This window comes from Dermochelys coriacea, chromosome 9 (assembly GCF_009764565.3).
Source record: "Dermochelys coriacea isolate rDerCor1 chromosome 9, rDerCor1.pri.v4, whole genome shotgun sequence".
NCBI lineage: Eukaryota > Metazoa > Chordata > Testudines > Dermochelyidae > Dermochelys > Dermochelys coriacea.
The window spans coordinates 85,260,034-85,275,012 of NC_050076.1; the positions used below are offsets into that span (position 1 = coordinate 85,260,034).

The 14,979-nt window shown below is 44.4% G+C and overlaps 1 protein-coding gene across 1 annotated transcript; it reads right to left on the reverse strand.

Moving 5' to 3' along the window:
- Positions 1-711: 711 nt before the first annotated feature.
- LOC122455706 (UDP-N-acetylglucosamine transferase subunit ALG13 homolog) lies at positions 712-8,205 on the reverse strand. The gene is made up of 4 exons (XM_043492112.1): positions 8,045-8,205; positions 7,607-7,769; positions 5,320-5,458; positions 712-1,255 (listed from the first exon to the last, which is right to left on the reverse strand). The coding sequence occupies exons 1-4, from the start codon at positions 8,123-8,125 to the stop codon at positions 1,144-1,146; spliced, it is 495 nt and encodes a 164-aa protein (XP_043348047.1). The 5' UTR covers positions 8,126-8,205; the 3' UTR covers positions 712-1,143.
- Between the last annotated feature and the right edge of the window lie 6,774 nt (positions 8,206-14,979).

Here is a 14,979-nt window from a genome sequence, read left to right on the forward strand (position 1 = left end):
AAATTGTGAATGACCCCTTCAACCGTAGTCTGGTGTAGAGAAACTGTACTGGGCAGCAGAAAATTCAGTTTCACATTTGTAAATTCTGGAGTAGGGTGGGCTGAACAATTGAGAATCACTGCAATTTTCCTTTTCTTTTTCCCCATCTCTTTGTCAATGTTCATAAGCCATTCAGTGAATCTGATGGCAATCATTCATGCATTCCTGTTTGCTTTATAGATCATAGATGGGGAAGGGATACCAGGAAAACATGGCATTTTCCTTTTTTCAATCAGAAGAATTTTCATTTCATCTTTGCCAGTTTGGCTTGGACACACAAGAACAGTGACACTTTCCTTTGCTATTTGGCTGCTAATGATGACTCTTTAAAGGCCAGAATTTGGCCAAGATTGAGGGTAAGACATCTGTTGTCCAGTGCTTGAGTTGAGATACCAGTATCTCTCTCACCATGGCTCCATTTAAATGCAATGTTAGTTCATGCTTTCTGCCAGCAAAGCCACCTGTTGACTGGTTCAAAATTTTCAAGTCCCATTTCTGTTGCAATGTTTTGTGCTTTCCTGATCAGTAACTCACCTGTAATTGATATGTTCTGATGATGTGTATGAACAAACCAGCGCAGAAGTGCCTCCTCTACCCCCTTCTTTTTCCCCACCTGTTGCCATTTTTGATTGTAGTTTGAACCACTGTGCTACTTGTTTAGGATCTCTCTCCTTTTCTTTAAGATCTTACACACAGTTGAGACTGAAAACTGCAAGGACACGGCTGCTACTCTGAAACCTATCTTTTTGTCTGTTAGCTGGATTTGCCATATGCTTTATCAGCTGGACTTGTCTGCAAGAGTCAAGTTGTGGGTCTTTAGTTTCTGGCTCTCCTTGGCTCTTGCTACATAAGTCCTTTAGATATAGTTGTCAAACAAAAAATAACCCTATATCTCTACTGACACTGTGTTAATTGAAGCATGAAGCCAGTAGATTTTAAATTGGGATTAAATGGAAAAATATTTAATGTCAGTTGAAATTGAACAGGCATATTTATGTTCAGTTGATACAAAAAGTGTTGGTCCCAATAAGTGGATTTTCCTATTAAGGAAGTGACATTAGAAGAATTTGACCACATACTAACATTTTCATTTTTCTGGATTAGTTATTCAAATCCAATAACTCTATCCAAGAATGCAGCAAACTCTTCTGGCTGTCCAGGAGGAAAGGGTTTCAGTGTTGACAAATCGATTGACTTCAATGACTCCAAAAGGGTGCTATAAAAACAAAGCAAAAACAAAAGCAACATGAACGATTAAATACTGCACATGGGGGTATTCTGTCTTTCACTATTTTTCTAATCTAGCCTTGAAGCATGCACGCACATGATTCCCTTTGGCATTAGATTAGCAACAAGAACGCACATTAGAGGGAAAAGAGACACCACAGGTAGACAGAGAATTAGCATCATGAAACTGATACTATTTTAGCACATGACTACTCCTTGGGGGAATTCTGCACCCTGCATGGGGGAGAGGGGGCACAGAATTCATACCTTCCACAGATTTCTTGGCACCCATGCAGAAAAATGGGGGAAGCAAAGAAATCTGTGGGGAACACATGCCCCTTCCGCAACAGCCCGGGGAACATCTGCTGGGAGCAGTGGGCAGCAGAGAGCAGATCACGGGGGGAGGGAGGGAAGGAAGGCTGGACGTGTCTGTGGAGAGACAGTAAGGTGGTGGGGCTGGGCGCGCGCCTGCCTGCATGCAAATGAGTGAGAGAGTCTCACTCTGTCCCTCTCCTCGCTGTTGCTGCATCCTGGGCTTGGACTGGCATAGGACTGTGTGAAGCTGGCTCTGTGCCTGAGGCAGCGCAGAAATGTAACAACTAAACTGGTTTCAGAGTAGCAGCCGTATTAGTCTGTATTTGCAAAAAGAAAAGGAGTACTTGTGGCACCTTAGAGGCTAACAAATTTATTTGAACATAAGCTTTCGTGAGCTACAGCTCACTTCATCAGATGCATTCAGTGGAAAATACAGTGGGGAAATTTATATACATAGAGAACATGAAACAATGAGTGTTACCATATACACTGTAACCAGAGTGATCACTTAAGGTGAGCTATTACCAGCAGGAGAGCGGGGGAAAAGGGGAGAAACCTTTTGTAGTGATAATCAAGGTGGGTCATTTCCAGCATTTGACAAGAACGTCTGAGGAACAGTGGGGGGTGGAGGACTAAGCCAGTTGCCAACTGTGTCCACATATCTATTCAGGGGACACCATCATAGGGCCTAATCACATCAGCCACAATATCAGAGGCTCATTCACCTGCACATCTACCAATGTGATATATGCCATCATGTGCCAGCAATGCCCCTCTGCCATGTACATTGGTCAAACTGGACAGTCTCTACGTAAAAGAATAAATGGACACAAATCAGACGTCAAGAATTATAACATTCAAAATCCAGTTGGAGAACACTTCAATCTCTCTGGTCACTCGATTACAGAACTTAAAAGTGGCGATACTTCAACAAAAAAACTTCAAAAACAGACTCCAACGAGAGACTGCTGAATTGGAATTAATTTGCAAACTGGATACAATTAACTTAGGCTTGAATAGAGACTGGGAGTGGATGGGTCATTACACAAAGTAAAACTATTTCCCCAAGTTTATCCTCCCCCACCCCCCACTGTTCCTCAGACGTTCTTGTCAACTGCTGGAAATGGCCCACCTTGATTATCACTCCAAAAGTCCCCCCCCCACTCTCCTGCTGGTAATAGCTCACCTTAAGTGATCACTCTGGTCACAGTGTGTACGGTAACACCCATTGTTTCATGTTCTCTATGTATATAAATCTCCCCACTGTATTTTCCACTGAATGCATCTGATGAATTGAGCTGTAGCTCACAAAAGTTTATGCTCAAATAAATTTGTTAGTCTCTAAGGTGCCACAAATACTCCTTTTCTTTTAACTAAACAGGCAGGCTGCTAATGTTCCCATTGTTAGTTAATTGTTCCTATTTTCATCAATTAAGACTCCTTTACCTTGCCATAGTGGTATAAAGGAAGGCTCCTTTATAAAGGCTCCATTGTAAATGATAGTAACGGAATCCTCAGCTAGGAAGGTCTATGTGCTTTCTCGCTTTTTTTTTTTCTGTGCCAGAGAGGCACAATGGGGTTAGATTACAGCTCAGGATCTATTTTACTTATCCATTTAAAATAAATGCAGGACAATGATTAACAAAACTGTATGACTTTCATGTGTGAAAGTCTGAGCAATTTAAAGCGGCAGTCTACTTTACAGTACACCAAACACCAAAATAAAAATAATGTAATGTAAACGAAAATCCAGGATTATAACTGGAATGCAGGGTCTTGGTTACCAAGTATTTATAACATAACTTTTCTGTGTTTAGAAAATGCTGAACAGTTATTCTGATTTTTTTTCTGTGTGGTACAAACAAATTACCAAAATAAATGAAACTGGTGTGATTATATTGCATTATTTTGACAAATAAAATATGCAGAATTTTGGATTTTTTGTTACAGAATTCCCCCAGGAGTAACATGACTAATGGTTTTTCCTTTCAATGTGGAGCCAGATTCAGAGTGGGTTAGGTGCTGTCCCAGGTCAAAAGCAACCCTACATTCCCTTTTTTATCTGCTCTTCAGATCCCTTCTCAAAATTCTTCTTCCACTAAACATTTTCACTTGGTTATTTATGGGTCTCACGACAGCAGTATTAAATTTACCAAAACATAAGAAATTACCATGATAACCCAAAGTTCCCAAACATGAATCATAAAATACATAACATGTACCCTAAAGCTTTCCCACTGTCCCTTCTTAATTTTTCCTGAATGATTTTTCACTTATGAAGGATAATAATATTCATTGTGTTATCTGTGTTTATATTAAGTTTAAGATTCTTGAGGGGGAACTTCATCTTATTTTATTCATTAATAGTACCGTGCGCATATAAGTAATAAGATTACTTACATTTAAGACATTTGTGAATGCATTTCACATTATCCAATCTGTATCCTGTTTTTTACCTTCCTAAGATCTCCTGACTACAGACATCCATATAGAGTCTCGACCAGGTGTTAGAATTAAGTTGACAGCAGGAGCAATCAGTGTGCAAGACAAGAGAGCTTGTGTCAGATCTAAATGGTTATTCAACAACTCTGCCTCTGGGTAGGATAGTGGTTGATCAACCCAAATTTCTGATGTTGTTTTAAGGTTGTATTAAACATGAAAACCTAAATCATTTCAAACAGAAGCTTCTGAAGAGACAGGGCCTTTTATTAATTTACCTTACGAAGTATGTTACTTAGATCTATTGGCCAGTGCTGCTTTCTACCAACTTCAGAGGTTTGGATTTGTATGGTGTTTTTTTTCCCCTGAACAGTCTGAATAACTGCAACTCAAATGTCTTCACTTTTTCTCTGTTTAGAGTGTTCGTCATTTAATCGGAATCAGTAGTGCCCTAAAAAATGATAACCTTGGAACCAGATTTTCAAGGGTTTGGTGAAAGTAGCACCAAGCATAACTCTAGTAGTAATCTACCCTGGCAAAAATATGTAGCGGTGGTAGACTAGCTCTGGAGGGATCAAGTCACTGTCTGTTTGCGGAAGAGTTACTGATTTTTGCCTTTGATGTACAGTTGCAGAGAAGAGATTCTCCCCTCCCATAAATCTGTGTGTTGTAAGTTTCAGAGTAGCAGCCGTGTTAGTCTGTATTTGCAAAAAGAAAAGGAGTACTTGTGGCACCTTAGAGACTAACAAATTTATTTGAGCATAAGCTTTCGTGAGCTACAGCTCACTTCAAGCTCACGAAAGCTTATGCTCAAATAAATTTGTTAGTCAAGGTGCCACAAGTACTCCTTTTCTTTTTGCGAATACAGAGTAACACGGCTGCTACTCTGAAACCTGTCATTATGCAAGGCACTGAATTTAGCCGTATAGAGTGGAAATCTATCAACTTCATGAAAAAAACTCGTACAGATACAGACAAATGCAAACAGACGTACATGAAGTGAGCTATAGCTCACGAAAGCTTATGCTCAAATAAATTTGTTAGTCTCTAAGGGGCCACAAGTACTCCTTTTCTTTTAGTGTTGTAAGTGATACTGTAAAATAAAACTGTGAAAACTATGCATAGCACAATGGGATCCTGGGCCATGACTAGGGCTCCTATGCACTACCTTAACACTCATAATAATAATACTTGTTCAGTCAGGATGGCTGCTGTCAATTTCTTCTAAGGGAACAAAGTGAGAACAGTTGGCTGTACCCTTAGAAGGAGGCACAAATAATATGAAAATATGTGCCATACCTACAAGTGCAGTAGAAGAGGTGTCCATCTCTGTATAGTTGCCTGGCTAATTCTAGCTGATGATTGTTCATCAGCTTTTCATTTACAACCACCAAGAGTGGTTTTCCTTTTTCCAGTGTCTCCAAACAAGTGCCTGCACCTACAGAAGAAACCAGTAATATGAACAGTATTTGCACATGTGCCTCCAAGTTTCACCTTACACTCTTGCAGTAAAAACCAATTAACCCTGAAGTATTTACTCAGGCCAAACTCCTATTATACTGAATGATTCCACTCACATTTGGTTTGAATGGGAGTTTTGACTAAAATTTTACAAAATTTAAACTGGGGACCGTCACAGACCCATAGGATTGGTGCTGTGCCTCCAGCTTCGGAAAACTCTCTTGGAGGAACACCATCAGCGTGCCAGTCCCCCATTGGGTCTCACTCCTCCTGCACAGGGTAGGCCTTGTGGCCTCACCGCCTCCTTCGACTCGACCTCTGGGCTCCAGCTCTCCCGTTTCACACTGTGAGCTCTGTTCAGTGAGTCCAACTGAGCTAGACTCCTGCTAGGGACTTGTCCATTCTTTGGGAATTAATGCACCTCACCAAGCATTTGCAGACACACTCAAACTGCACTGTCAAAACATTAGGGTTTATTAGTCAACTGGAACACAACATAGGAAGTTTTTAGGTCAGCATAGGGAACTGAAGGTTAAACGATAGACAATTCTGGTTAACTCAGAGTCCAGCCAAACGGTAGTGACCCACAGGGTTCAAGTTCAAGCTCTCTCTCTCTCTGACCTCCTCAGAGCTAGCCTACCTGGCAATGCTGAAGTGCTGCTGTGGCCGTGCTTTAATGTGGCTTGTGTGGTCACGGCACAGTGCTGAGAGAAAGCTCTCCCAGTGCTCTAAAAACCCACTTCCACAAGGGGCCCGGCTCCCAGCGTTGGTGCACTGTCTACACTAGCATTTTACAGCGCTGAAACTTGCTGCGCTCCATGGGGTGTTTTTTCACACCCCTGAGCGGGAAAGATGCAGCGCTGTAAATTGCCAGCGTAGACAAGCCTTCAGTCAGCTCACAGGTGAGAGATGTCTCCTTTCAGCCGCCAATTCTTATCCCCCACCTCACACAGCTTTGCCATCCTTTGTCCTTGAGCTGGTATGTGGCTGAGCTTCCCTGCTGAGAGGTGCGGAAATCTCTCTCCTTCTGGGTCATTGGCTGCTCGTTGTCACTATCCTGGTGATTGGATTTGCCACTGTCTTCTCAAATCCTCCACTGAGGTGGGGTCAGCCTCTGCCAGTCCTTTTCCAATACTCCACTGAAGTGAGCTGTAGCTCACGAAAGCTTATGCTCAAATAAATGTGTTCGTCTCGAAGGTGCCACAAGTCCTCCTTTTCTTTTTGCAGATACAGACTAACAGGGCTGCGACTCTGAACCCTGTCAATACTCCCCTGAAGCTCAGACAGCGAGGCGACGTTCATACGGATGCCCCTTAGCCTGCCCCGAGAGCAAACAGGCCTTTTCCACCCATTGGGTAACAAGGCAGCGTACAGGGGAAACCAAGGCAGGCACCGGGGTCATGAAACTATGACAGAAGATCCCCACTTCCGCACAGGGGCAACGCTACAAGCTCTCAAACTTGCCAGTTGGCCCCTCAGGCTAGGCCAAAAGAAAAGGAGGACTTGTGGCACCTTAGCGACTAACATGTATTTGAGCGCCAGCTTTCGTGAGCGACAGCTCACTTCCTGGGATGCAGTTTGCCTGGCCCCCGCCCGAGAGCAACCAGCGCGACGCCAGCGCTTCAGGTCACCGGGGCTGCCCTGCCCTGGCTCACCGGAGACAGGCTCTCGGCAGCCGCACCTCCCTGGCCCCGGGGCAGCCGCCTCGGCCAGACGCCCCCCCCCACGCAGCCGCCTCGGCCAGACGCCCCCCCACGCAGCCGCCTCCCCCCCCACGCAGCCGCCTCGGCCAGACGCCCCCCCCCACGCAGCCGCCTCCCCCCCCCCACGCAGCCGCCTCGGCCAGACGCCCCCCCCACGCAGCCGCCTTCCCCCCCACGCAGCCGCCTCGGCCAGACGCCCCCCCCACGCAGCCGCCTTCCCCCCCACGCAGCCGCCTCGGCCAGACGCCCCCCCCACGCAGCCGCCTTCCCCCCCCACGCAGCCGCCTCGGCCAGACGCCCCCCCCCACGCAGCCGCCTCCCCCCCCACGCAGCCGCCTCGGTCAGACGCCCCCCCCACGCAGCCGCCTTCCCCCCCACGCAGCCGCCTCGGCCAGACGCCCCCCCCCACGCAGCCGCCTTACCCGCGTGGCTGATCACCAGATCCGCCGCCTCCAGGTCCTCAGCCAGCGACTCCTTGAACCGGAACGCGTCCAGTGTAAACGCCGCCGTGCGGAACGGGGCCGGGGCCGCCGCCCCGCCGCCGACCTGCAGGACGAGTCTGCCGTAGCCGCGGCTCCGCAAGACCTGCAGCGGGCGGGGCGGATGGTACAGCGGGCACGAGAGAGCCGGGCCGAGCCGGGCCGGGCCGCCCCGCTTCTCCCCTCGCGCGCCCGAGCCGGCTCCTGGCGGGCCCGGCCCGCCCCGCTCGGGAGCCAGCCCCGGGGCCCAGCGGACGCTGCCGCCCCGCGGGCAGGGAGCGGCCGGGGGGGAGGGGGGCACAGGCGGGAAGCCGGGAGCGGCGGCAGGCCCCGGGGTTGCCCTAGGCCCCGCCGCCTGCGGGAAGGGCGCCGCGGCCTCACCTGGAGCGTCTCCGGGGCCGTCACGGCGGCGATCAGCTCCTCGAAGCTGGTGGTCCCCACGGTGACAAAGGCCGACTTCATGGCCGGCCGAGCGGCGTCTCTCCCGGGGAGCCGGGCTGCGAGCGGCCGCCAGGGGGCGCCCTCGGTTCAGCGGAGCCGGGCCCGCCCCGAGCGGCGAGCCCCAGGCTGGGCGAGCGGCCCGGGGGCCGGTGTCAGCCCAGTGACCCAGGAGGGTCCGTCACACAGACGCACCCACCTGGCCCCCAGTGTAACCCCTGCCCATCACCTGGGAACCCTGAAATAAATGTAACCAAAGCAATCCTCAGCCTGGTGTTCCTTTACTGCTGAGCGCAAAGTTGCTATTTGGTGTCGCTTTCAGCCAGCAAGGGTGAGATGCTTTCCCCAAGAGGCAGGAGCTAGGCGGGGGCCTGGAGAATGGACAAGGAGGTAGCATGCAAGGATCTACGTTGACACCTAGTCCGCTATTTTAATTTTTGGTACTTCTGTTTATCACAAGAATTCCTGACCAACTGTGGCCTCTAGACATAGGCTACATAGCTTAGATAAAGAGCAGAGATTTTCCTCTGTGCCATGCTCCAATGCCCTCAATGTTAATGAAACAAACCACCCTGGAAAGACCAGAAATGGGGAATACCCACTCATTCCCAAACAAACTGTGGTTAATGGAGACCTGGCAAAGACTCATCTCTTCCTGTGTGCTTTAAGAGCCCAACTCCACTCTTGTACGTGGTTTTCATTTTATACAGGGTTTAATTTTAATTTTTCAAAGATCTTGGCAAACATCCAAAAATTTCACAAAATTAGTGTTTCTGATTCATTTCACTGTGCAGGAATGGGAGACAGAAACAAAGTCCAGACAACTCAAATTTGGATAATTAGCCTTCAGATAATCATGGTTTATTTGTAGGTGTTACTGCAGCACCTACCGCTGTGACATCTGGCACAAATAACCCTAAAACCTACTCCTTTGCCATGATTAAAACACAGTTCATTTTTGCAACTTTTTTTGTCCCTGCAGAGTTAACAGCTAACAGTTAACAGAGTTGTCCCTGTAGGCTCTTAATCAGCTGTTGTCCAAAATCTCACCCTCAAGCCCTCCATCTAGCCACTGCTCCATCCATGCAGAACCCTCTGACTTGACTTTAGTGATGCTTTAAACCCAGTTTAGCTGGGTGTTAGAGCTCAGGTGCCACTTTTACTCAGGCCGGTAATCCTACCAGTTGATGATGCAGCAGTAGGCTACATCACCAAGTGCTAATAGACCTCCAGTGCCTTCCCACAATACTCTTCCCCCCCATCCCCCCTCCTCCTTCCCATTGCCTAGAAGGACAGACAAGTTCTTTCACAATTTACTGGAAAGAGCAGCTCAGCTTACTGCAGTACCAAGAACCATGGGATATGTTCCCCAGACTCCTAATGACCCATTGGTGAGTGCAGCACCAGTGAGGACACATTAGCTCAGGTATGTATGACTTCACTGTGTGGCTGTTCACATTTGAGTATATCTACATGTTGCGCTGGGGGTGTGATTCCTAGCTGAAGAAGACATACTTGTGCTAGCTCTCAGTGAACCAGTGTGCTAAGAACAGAATGTAGCCATAGCATGAGCAGCGGGATGGGCTAGCCACCACAAGTACATACCTGGCTTCTCTGACAGGCATGTACTCTGGGTGGTTAGCTTTCATGCTGCCATAACTACACTCTTTAGTGCATTAGCTCGATCAGAGCTAATACGAATATGTCTCCTCAAGCTGGAAATCACACCTCTAGCTCGAAGTGTAGACACCCTTTAATTCTATTCCTCCTGCTCCCACCTCGAACTTGCTACTATCTACTTCTTGACTACTTTGTTTCTTTTAATTTCCTTCCCTGTTTTTTTCCTCCTGAGGTCCCATCTGACATCTGTCTCCAGTTGTCTCTCTTCAGAGCAAACCCCTTATTCTCTGGGGAAGCGCTACACTACCTCACTATTACAATTTTAGAGTAGCAGCTGTGTTAGTCTGTATTCGCAAAAAGAAAAGCAGTACTTGTGGCACCTTAAAGACTAACAAATGTATTTGAGCATAAGCTTTCGTGAGCTACATCTCACTTCATCGGATGCATCGATGAAGTGAGCTGTAGCTCACAAAAGCTTATGCTCAAATAAATTTGTTAGTCTCTAAGGTGCCACAAGTACTCCTTTTCTTTTCACTATTATAATGTTTCTAAAGGAAAATGCTAACCAAACACATAGTTCGTTCAGATGTCATTCTCCTCCACCATCCAATCAGAAACTTGGGGGTGGAACTGTATACTAAAATAATAGTAATATTATATTTGCATGTACATGTATGAAAGGATGAAATTTTAATAGATACATTCTGGTGAGCATTGTTTTCTCAGGCTCCTCAAAACCAGGTGAATTCCTCCCTTCTCTGTCAGTGGATTAAAGAGTTTGGTGCAGTGACAGTTGTAAGAGCCCACGGGAACAAACCAACACAATAAAAGGCTGTTAGTGTAGCAGTTTCTGAGACTTGCGGTGTATGAAGAAAATCCAGGGTACCTAGAAGAGTAAGATAATACATATTAGAAGTATAGTTTTAGCAGAGATAAGGAAGTTAAGTATAGATAGGAAAATAAGAAGGACTATAGTTTCTGTTGAGCAGCATTCATTGTCTTCCTTGACACCTTCTCAGAGCAGTGGGTCTTGTCTAGAGGTCTCTGCTAGCTGTCCTCTTCTGGTACCCTTTGAGTGAATCCGCAACTTTAGCCCTTTATATTTGTCCTAAGGCATTTACAATATGGCCAACCCTGTTAAAAATCATGAGTCAGGCCCCCCAAAATCATGATATTGTCTTAAAAATCACAAGGTTTTTTTTTTTTTAAATCATACATTTTTGTTTTCTTTTTCTTTGTATAATGATTTTTGACCTTTCAAAGTGTTATTGGGCCACTTTTTCAAGCTCTTCTCTGAAAAAAAAAATTTTAAAATGAAAGCTGAGATTCTTTTGCAATGTCTTATTCCAGTAGCTGGGGCTTTAAGAGAAATACCAAATGTTGTGAGACTTGCACTAAAACCACAAGAGTTGGCAACAGTGCCTTAATTGACCTCTGAGTCTTTCTAGCCCCTCCTCTTTTTTTTTCTTTTTTTTTGCAACAGAAAAAATTATTTTTTTACAACAGGAAATTATTATTCCTCTGGGGCTTCACCCACTACCTGAAGGTCAAATAAAGTAAAGCCTTTCACCAGTATCAAAACAGCACACACTTAAAACTATCATGGTATGGGAGACAGAAGGAAAAGAGACAAATGTGGTTTCAATTCTTGGTTTTATATTTTATTTAGAATCCTGTAAGCATAAATAACTCTGGCTCTGTATGTGGTCTTGCAGATAGAGCATTAACTAAAAATAAATCCCAGAAATTATGCATGTTCTCCTGGAAACTAGTGTCTGGTGACCTTTTGTTGACCTCCAAAAACTCCTGTGCACAAAGGAGACATAAAAGATTTTAAATGCTTCAGGTTACAAAAGGCGAACCTTTCAGGAGAGCTAAGAATGCACATTACCTTGACATGTAACTCTGCGAAGAGCTTAAAAATGAACAGCAATGAGACAGCAAGCATTGCCTAGTGGACTGAGTACCAGGCTAGGATCCATTGTGCTCCTGAGTTTTAATCTTGCCTCTATCACTGACAAGCTATTGCACCTTGAGCAAACCATTTACCCTTTCTGTGTCTTCAGATGTAAAATGGGATTACTTCTATTTACCTATGTATGCTTGCCAGAGGGGTGGTGTGAGGATTAACAAATCAAAGGGAAATTGAATAATTTTAAAACATTCTCTTTAAGTTGCAAATTGTAATTTTAAAAGGAAGAATAATTGTAAAAGGGGTTTTCTGTCTCTCTCTCCCCCCGCATGTTTAGAAGGCCCTCTTGGAAGGTTTGTGATTATTATCACCAGACATGGTCAGAGCTTTTCTCTCTAAGCACTCTCCTACCTTCAGTTTCAGCTTTGCCTCCTCCCTTTTACTGTCCTCTTGCAAGGCCTGTGGAAAAGCATGCCTCCTGATGGACTGCAGAATACAGTCCTATGAGAACCAAGAGACAGGGGATTAGAGAGGTCCTGTTGGGATGGGAGATCAGTCCATGTGACAGACTTTTTCCTACAAAGTGACCCACAGTACTTGTGTGCCACTGTGTTTACGTTGTCACAAGGTGACAGCCTGACTGGCCCTTTTCCCACCTGCCTCCCCAGGTGGGGGAAATTAGAGTAGCTCTATGACAGGGAGGTCATATGGGTAAATTAGTCCAGGCTTGGTAATAAAAGCGAAGCTTCTAAAAAGGGAGATGAGGCCTGTTTTGCTCTTCCAGTCTAGGCTAGATGGGATACAGTTGAAAGGGTCTAGCTTTGATGGAGCTGAGTAAAGGCTGTAGCTGGCCTGAATGATCAGTACAGAGCCCAGAAGGAGAGCTGTGGCATTTCTGACCTTAGAAGGGAAAAACCTATGCAAGTTAACAGTGCAGATCCTAGGAGGAGGGTTGTGGGATCCTGGGAACAAGGACTGGACTGGAGGAGTGAAGGAGTGGTTTGATTTTCTCTTAGAGACTTAATAAATAAAACCTTACAAAGCAGAAATTTAGTTTACAGCATTGTGGTCTGTGAGTGACTTCTTACAAGGGCCCCAGACAGAGCTAAAGCCTGTACCCGCAGGGCCATGTTGTACCACAAGGGGGTGCTCTGAGAGAACTATCTTACACATATGATATATGGGTAGGGCTTCTATTATATCTGCTTCCACTATAGTATATACTTTAGAAATCACTCCCTTGTAGTCTGCATTACTGCTCTGTGTAGACAAGCCTTTGGTACAAGTAACCATTGCTGGTGTTTATTGGATAAACTCCAGTTTATTATTTTTTTAAGTGGGGATGTTTTATTGGTTATAAAACCAATTATGATTATAAAAATTGAAAATCAGAAGCCCTATATATAGGACAGTGAAAATCTGATACTGTCTTCCTCTGGCAAGAGTGAGGTCATTGTGTTAGCGAGGAAGTGCAATGGGACATACACAAAGTGCTGTCAAAGCACAAAGGAAACATTGATAAACAGAAGAAAAATATTTTTCTCCTCCGTCTTTAAATTATAGTCCTTTTAGGAGTTAACTTGTAACAATATCCAAATGATCAGATTTAAATGAGATTTTCAAGATAACCACATCCCTTTACTGTTTATACAGTACTGTACAGAGCATTAGATTTCCATATGTGCTAAGCAGTCTCCGAATTAAAACGTTCCTGAAAAGCAGCAATATTGTCATATGAACACATAAATGTTTTCAAAAAGTTTTACAGTATCTTAATTTTGTTTTGTAGGGCTCTGAAGAACAGGTCCCATGACGCAAACATCCCACTCTATGCACCCTGTTCCAGTACGAGCTGTGCTGATGATGCATCAGTCACTGTAGTAAGCATGAGTTAGCACATGTAGTGTGAACAGAGTACAGGTCGCATCTGAGAATGTGGAAAGATTTTTGTTTTCTCGACATTAAATGGATCTGTGAGGTTTTCAATATCTTGTTTTTATCGGGATTGAGCTTGTAACATTTATTCATATGTCAAATACCATTGAAGTCAATGGGACTACTTACATGAGCAAGGATAGCAGGATTAGGCTCAGGTCTTTTAGTGTATTAAGCAAGAGTGTTTATGGAGAAAACTATAAATAATCATTTTCAAACTATGGTGAAAATTCTGTTTATCCTATTACATGGTAAGTCTACTGCTGAGAGGAGCAATATTAACTGAAAACTGAGTACAGTGGGGCTAGTCATATGCATAAGCTTTTGCAGGGATGAGAACCCTGGCCCTTTAAAATTGCTCCTGTTAGGAGATTTCCTGCCTGTAGGATGACTTCCATTGAAGTTCCTGTAGCTATGACTCTTACTTCCTGCAGGGCAGGAGAAATTCTATCTACCTTAAGGTTTTATACTGCCACCCATCATTGTAGTATCAGAGTGCTTTCCACATAAAATCAGTGAAGTCCCTAATGGCCTTCATGGAGTCTTTGGCACCTCTCCATTGTTGGGGGTCAAAACTCTTCTTGGGTAGTGGGTGTTTTTTTAATTTTTGGTTCAAACAAAAACCCTACATTTGATACATAAATACAAATCTCCACCATTGTAGCACAGAATAATCCTTTACTGGCCACAGAAATGGAACCACAAATACACTGTCTTAAGCCTAATACAATATATAGTAGTACATGTGAGAAGGAACTACCAAAAATAAGCACTGATCCTATTTATTTCCTGAGTTAGTTAATATGACAAGGTCACACACAACAACTAGTGTTTTTTAGGAAGATGCACAAAAGATTTAGTGAATCTGATTATATAACTGTTTGTCATGTTGATAGTTCATTAACAATGATAATTAATGCCCCATTGCTTTAATTTAGCACAAGCCAAACTGCAAATTGTTTAAGTTAAATAAAGCAGACTGTACTGATTAAAGGATATTTAGAAAGGTTGTGTTTGAATTTAGTAGCTATTATGATGTGATACAATATTGGCATGGATGTGTGGAAGCCAGAGTTTAGGTTGAATGTTAATACTCTGGATTTACACAGGTGTGACTGAGATCAGATTCTGCATAGGAGTCAGTAAGTCTCTAAATCTTTTTGAGAATACATAAGTGATATTTTTAAAGAACAAAACAAAAACAACCTTTCAATATAATATTCTAATAGTTGTGAAATACCATGTAAAGGTAGGTGGGGGAAAAGCTTTTTCTAAAATAAAGGTACAGTCATGAAGCCACTCCAATACATTAGTAAGCAGAAGCCTCCTCAAACTTCATATCAGCAGATTAAAATACATATTGAGAAAAATTGAGAGGTTTTCACTAGTCTCAGTCTGTCTGTTACTCAGA

Coding starts and splice junctions, on each gene's coding strand:
- LOC122455706 (XM_043492112.1), bottom strand. CDS start 8,125: ATGAAGTCGGCCTTTGTCACCGTGGGGACCACCAGCTTCGAGGAGCTG. Junction 7,770..8,044: donor CGGCCCCGGAGACGCTCCAG/GTGAGGCCGCGG, acceptor CGCCCGCTGCAG/GTCTTGCGGAGCCGCGGCTA. Junction 1,256..5,319: donor CTCTTCTACTGCACTTGTAG/GTATGGCACATA, acceptor TTGTTTTTATAG/CACCCTTTTGGAGTCATTGA.